This window comes from Panthera pardus, unplaced genomic scaffold (genome assembly GCF_024362965.1).
Source record: "Panthera pardus isolate Hobbes unplaced genomic scaffold, ASM2436296v1 HiC_scaffold_7, whole genome shotgun sequence".
Taxonomy (NCBI): Eukaryota; Metazoa; Chordata; class Mammalia; order Carnivora; family Felidae; genus Panthera; species Panthera pardus.
In genome coordinates, this window is record NW_026527002.1 from 20,595,390 (window position 1) to 20,601,389 (window position 6,000).

Sequence of the window (6,000 nt, forward strand, 5' to 3'; positions counted from 1 at the left end):
TAAATAAACATTAAAAAAATTAAAAAAAATGAATTGTGTATTTGACAAAAGAGCAGAATTTTTGAGAATTAAAAATTTTAAGAATTGAAAATGAAAACTTAGATAAGACACAACTGTATCGACAATTAGTGAGTCAAAGCTAGATCAGAAGAAATTATCCAGATTATAGTTTACGGAGACAAAGAGATGGGAAATATGTAAGAGATATTAAGAGACATGGAAGAAGAGATGAGAAGGTCTAATATACATCTGAACAGAGTCTGGGAAGGAGAGAGAAAGAATGGAACAGAGGCAGTATTTGAGAAGTTAATGGCTGAAAAAATTTCAGAACTGATGAGAGTCACTTACCTACAGGTTCAGGAAGCCCTTTATCTCACAAGCAACTAAGTAGAAAGAAATTCATACCTTAGCATATCCTCACTAAAGGAAATTCCAAAGAATGTACTTCATACAGAATGGAGGTGTTCTGAAATGCAAGAAGGAATAAAGAGGAAAGAAAATAGTAAATATGTGGGTAAATCTACATTAAGATTGTATAAAAGGAAAATAATACTATGTGGTTAAGAAAAAGATAGAATGAAAGTATAAAACAGCAAAAATGTGTAAGTCCAGTAAAAGATAATGGAGTTAAAGTGTTTTAAATTCCTTGTGTAGTCCAGAAAAAAGGTAAAGCAAAGGTAGATCTGGGTTTTTTGAAGTGTAAAACTAAAACATTTAGAAAGACCCTATTTAAGAAAAAGAATGTAATATGTAAACAAATTAGGTATTGTGTTAGTCTGTGTAGGCTTCCATAATAGAATTTCACAGCTTAACCATCAGAAATATATATTTTTTATAGTTCGGGAGACAGGAAGTCTAAGATCAAGGTGTCATTTGGGTTGGTTTCTGGTAAGGGCTCTATCTTTGGGTTGCAGATGGCCACCTTCTTGCTGTGTCCTCACATGGCCTTTCCTCTGTGTGGAGAAAGTTCTCTGGTGTCTCTTCTTCTTCTTATAGGGACACTAGTCCTATCAGATTTGAGCCATGCCCATGTGACCTCATTTAACCTTCATTACTTCTTTAAGGCACTATCTCAAAACAGAGTCACACTGAGGGTTAGGGCTTCACTATATGAATTTTGGAGGACCACAGTTCAGTCCATAAAAGGTATGAAAGTAAACGTTTAAAAAATTTTTTTTAACGTTTATTTATTTTTGAGACAGAGAGAGACAGAGCATGAACGGGGGAGGGTCAGAGAGAGGGAGACACAGAACCTGAAACAGGCTCCAGCCTCTGAGCTGTCAGCACAGAGCCCAACGGGTCAGAGAGAGAGGGAGACACAGAATCTGAAACAGGCTCCAGGCTCTTAGCTGTCAGCACAGAGCCTGACGCAGGGCTCGAACTCACGGACCGCGAGATCATGACCTGAGCCGAAGTCTGCGGCTCAACGACTGAGCCACCCAGGCGCCCCAAAAGTAAACATTTTTAAAAAATAAAATAAATTGTAGTAAATTACAGATGTAAGAAAGGTGACAAATACTATAAATTTCACGAGAGAAAAAAGTAATATGTTTTTATTATTTTGATACTCTTCTAAATTTTTTGGCATGTACTCTCTGACTGACTTGATTTGATTATCATTTTATAATATTTATGGAGAGAACAGAAAATTTCAATCCGATTTTTAGCATAGTTGATTGAAATTTGTTTTTTATTTTAACTTAGAAAAGCTTCATTCAATGTCACAGATTATTAATAATATGCATATTTTTTTGATTGTTAAATTTGGGAAAAACCCTGGCAATTTTGTCAATAATGTGCTATAATATCAGAGTATATACAATTTTTTTAGATGAAGTAACTAATTTTAGATAGTGTGAATTGACAACATTAGTTTATTGTTGATGTCTCAGTAAATATTGAGAGTCTTAGGTTTTCTTCACCGGTGTCAATAATGTCAAATCAAAAAGAAATTAATAAGGATCTGTGTATGTGTAATTGGGCAAGGGCATTTCAGACTGAGAGAAATACATAGGCAAAGACATGGTTTGGCAAAGACAAGGAATTCAGTTTGGGTAGAGTATAATATAGTGTTACATTAGCTAAATTACAAGAAAAATATGTTAGAGCATATAGATTAGTAAGAAATGGGAAGTAGTGTCAAACTAATAACGTCTACTGGATGAGGCAAGATCATCATGCCTTCCTGCTACATAGTCAAAGGCCTGTTGATGGCAATCTAGTGAAGTGTTAAAATCAGGCAAACAGAATTCTAGCTCTGTCACTTACTAATCTTAATTATTGAAACAGATCTTATAAACATGTCCCTCAGACCTACACTTAATGTATTCTCAACTCAGTTTCCCTTTAGCCAGATCTCCAAAATGACCCACAACTACTTCAATACAGCAAGGGAAAATGTAAGAGAGAGTAAGTAGGGGTAGAGACAGGGATTTTAATCAACTTCAATTAAAATGTTTTATTTTCCTGAATCTTATAAAAATACATGACAAAGTGAACACATTGCTAGGGCTTTGCTAGGCTTGGAAGGAACCTGGGCAAGTGTGAGTCCCTGAAATTTAAGCTTCATTACCATTGTTGTAAATCCACCTCTGAGGTAGAGCATTAACTTATAACTTTGATATATTTGATATGCATATTGTGATTTGTAGTGAAACCACCGAAGAATAAAATAGCATATCACTGAAGGATGTGGGTTATTAGATTGAAAGCATGAATAAAAATGGGCATACCAAGCCCATCATTATAACATTCAGAGAAGCAAGAATAAAGATAACTTTCTGTAAGATTTGAGAGAAAAAAAATTACTTAAGGATAGAGAAACTGAATGGCATTGAAATTCTTAACCCTAGTACTTGAAATTAGAGCTTATAGAGCAATGACTTTAGAATTTTAATGGAAAACATTTTTAAACACTCAATTCTATTTCTAGCAAAACTGTGTATCAAATTTGAAGGTAGAGTAAAGACATTTTGAGGCATACATGGTCTTAAAAATTTTTGCTTAGATGCAGCTTCTCTCAGGAATATCTGGAGAATGCTTGGTAAAAACATGGGAATAAAGTGAGAAAGAAACATGAGAACAGGAAACAGAAGTCAACACCGAAGAGAAGTGAAGGGAAGTTCTTGGAAGGCAGGAAGCAAACCTTGGGAACAACCACCTTAGACCAGGAGGATTATATTCTTAAAAAAATAAGAACTGATAGATATATATAGGGGAGTTTTTAAAAAAAAATTTTTTTAACGTTTATTTATTTTTGAGACAGAGAGAGACAGAGCATGAACAGGGGAGGGTCAGAGAGAGGGAGACACAGAATCTGAAACAGGCTCCAGCCTCTGAGCTGTCAGCACAGAGCCCGACGCAGGGCTCGAACTCATGGACCATGAGATCATGACCTGAGCCAAAGTCGGAAGCTTAACCGACTGAGCCACCCAGGCGCCCCCATAGGGGAGTTTTATTAATTAATTTGAAGATTTTCCTAAGAAATATTAATAAATTTATAAAAAACTAAACAAGTAAAGGAGCAATGGGCAGTTTTAAAGGAAAGAAAATATAATGAATGTAATACTTGGCTGAGCAGTAAAAAAAAAAAAAAAAAAAGCTCTACTTATGTAGTTATAGTAAGATAAACACCGAATATAGACTTTTACCAAAAATTGTGATGTTACTCCGTTGGGCAGATGGAGGGAGAGAAAAATGCAAGGAGCATGTGCATATATGTGTCTATGTGCTAAATTTTCCTCTTTCCAAATAGGAAATCAGTAAGCACTGTCTAAAGCAGATAAATTATGAAATAGAATAGGTGTGTTTTACTTGCAAATATGGCAATAAGTGTCAGAAGAAAAACTAGAAATTGATAGTGATTTCTTCTGGGGGTTGCGACTGAGAAGTGAGGAGGGGGGTAGAACAGGGTATTTTTCTTATAAGTTCTATAGTACTTACTGACTTTTAAGTTATATATGTGTATTAATTTGTTTTTGTTTATTTGTTCAATTGTTATGTATATGTATTTGGTAGAAGATAAAACTAATTAGAAAAAAACAAAATTTAGGGGAAAGAGATGCTTTAATTAAAATATGTTTGAATTAAAGAAGAAAAAAAAAAGTTCAGCTAATTGTGTGGTCCAGAGTGGAATATGGTAAAACCAGGAGGGTAGACAAAGGCATTTATAATCATAATCCTCCTTAATAGGTCAGTTTATTTTAAGTCTGCCTTTTTATCATAATATATAGACCTCCAATGAGGCTAAATGGGAAGGAATAGCATTCTGTAGTCTGCTTTAAATTCTAATTCTCTAATGTCTTTGCTTTCAGTTCTGTTAAAGTTCCCAGCTTTGGCAATGGGGCTAATGGCATACCTTTTTACAGTAGTAATGAACTTACTCTTCTGTTACTTGTTGGGGGAAAAAAATGGGACAAAGATGTCAAACCTATAGAAATTTGTAAGTTTTAGAATATATTTGCTCATTTGATTCGTCTTATAGAAATGGAAATTAAGCTTGTTGATACCTTATACTGACATTAAATTTTCTGTTTAACATCCCTCTTTTCCTCTTTCCCTTCCTACCCCCATCCCCCATCTTGCTGTCTCTTGGAGAATTAGGTATATGTCCAAGGTCAAAGCCAAAAAGACTGGAAAGACTAGGACTGTAACTGTAGTCTCTTAGAGAACTTCTAGAGTGTGCAGTTTTCATTATATAAGTTGCTCAATAAGATTTGTGCAGTGAATTTATTTAAAATTTTATAAAGCAGTCTAATGTAGCATTTAAGTAAACCAACTTTGGAACCCTCAGGCAGATTTAGCTTCAGATCTCTGCAACTTGCTAGCTGTGTGACTTGAGTCAAGTAATATGTATATTCTCTAAGCATCAATTCTTTCATATGTAATATGGGAATATTAATATCTACTTCAAAGATTAGATGAAATGAATATATAAGGTACCTGACATGTTTGTGGGCATGCATATATACAGATAAAGCATGTATGGCATATAGTAATTTGATATTGCTACTATTATTCCTATAACAATATATGTTTTTATTTTTTGTTTTGTAGATGCTGCCATCATGGTTTCTTGCTGTGCTATTTCTTGGTCGACTGTTGATTATCAAGTAGCTTTAAGAAAATCCTTGCCTGATAAAAATCTCCTTAATGGATTCTGTCCTAAACTCACATACCTCTTTTACAAATTGTTTACATTATTATCTTGGATGCTGAGTGTTGTACTTCTTTTATTCATAAATGTTAAGATTGCATTATTTCTGTTGTTATTTCTTTGGTTTTTAGGGATATTGTGGGCATTTAAAAAGCAAACTCAGTTTTGTGCTTCTATAAGTATGGAATTCTTATACAGAGTTGTTGTTGGATTCATACTTACCTTTACGTTTTTTAATATTAAGGGACAGAACACCAAATATCCAATGTTCTGTTATTATATTGTAAGGGTACTGGTCACAGTGGGGATATTGATTGGGTTTTGGGTTTGCCCAGTCTCTATTTTTAATTCAGACTATTTTATACCTATCAGTATCACTATAGCTCTTAGTCTGGTCCTTGGAATTATTTTTCTTATTGTTTATTATGGGACTTTGCATCCAAACAGAAATGAAGAAACAAAACCTGATGAAATTGATGGAATAGCAGCTGAAAGAGATTGTAGAATGAAGTATTTTCTAATGGAATAGCTATTCATTTACGAGATATGTTTTTTTATTTTTTGTTTCATTGGTTAGTAAAGAAAATGTCATATGTATGTGTTGTTTCTTATTTTTGCCTCCTTCCTGCCCCCCTTCCTTCGTACCCTCTTTCTTCCATCCCTCTCTCTCTCTCTCTTTCTTTCCTTTATTTTGAGATCAGTTTTGGTATATTAACTATGAATATGAGAGAGTATTGTAATATTTTATTATTTAAATTAATTTCTCATTGGGCTTTAAAGATCTTGAGTACTCAGATACGTTTCCCTATTGCCTGGTAGAGTTGCCAACTTGACCTGAATTGGAA

The 6,000-nt window shown here is 34.0% G+C and overlaps 1 protein-coding gene across 1 annotated transcript in view; it reads left to right on the forward strand.

The window, feature by feature from the left end:
- The window catches only part of XKR9 (XK related 9), a 38,075-nt gene extending 32,323 nt beyond the window's left edge, over positions 1–5,752 (forward strand). Inside the window, exon 4 of the mRNA XM_019453248.2 lies at positions 5,056–5,752. Within this exon, the coding sequence (XP_019308793.1) occupies positions 5,056–5,684 (629 nt within the window). The 3' untranslated portion in view covers positions 5,685–5,752. The remainder of the gene's footprint in view (positions 1–5,055) is intronic.
- The last annotated feature ends 248 nt before the right edge of the window (positions 5,753–6,000 follow it).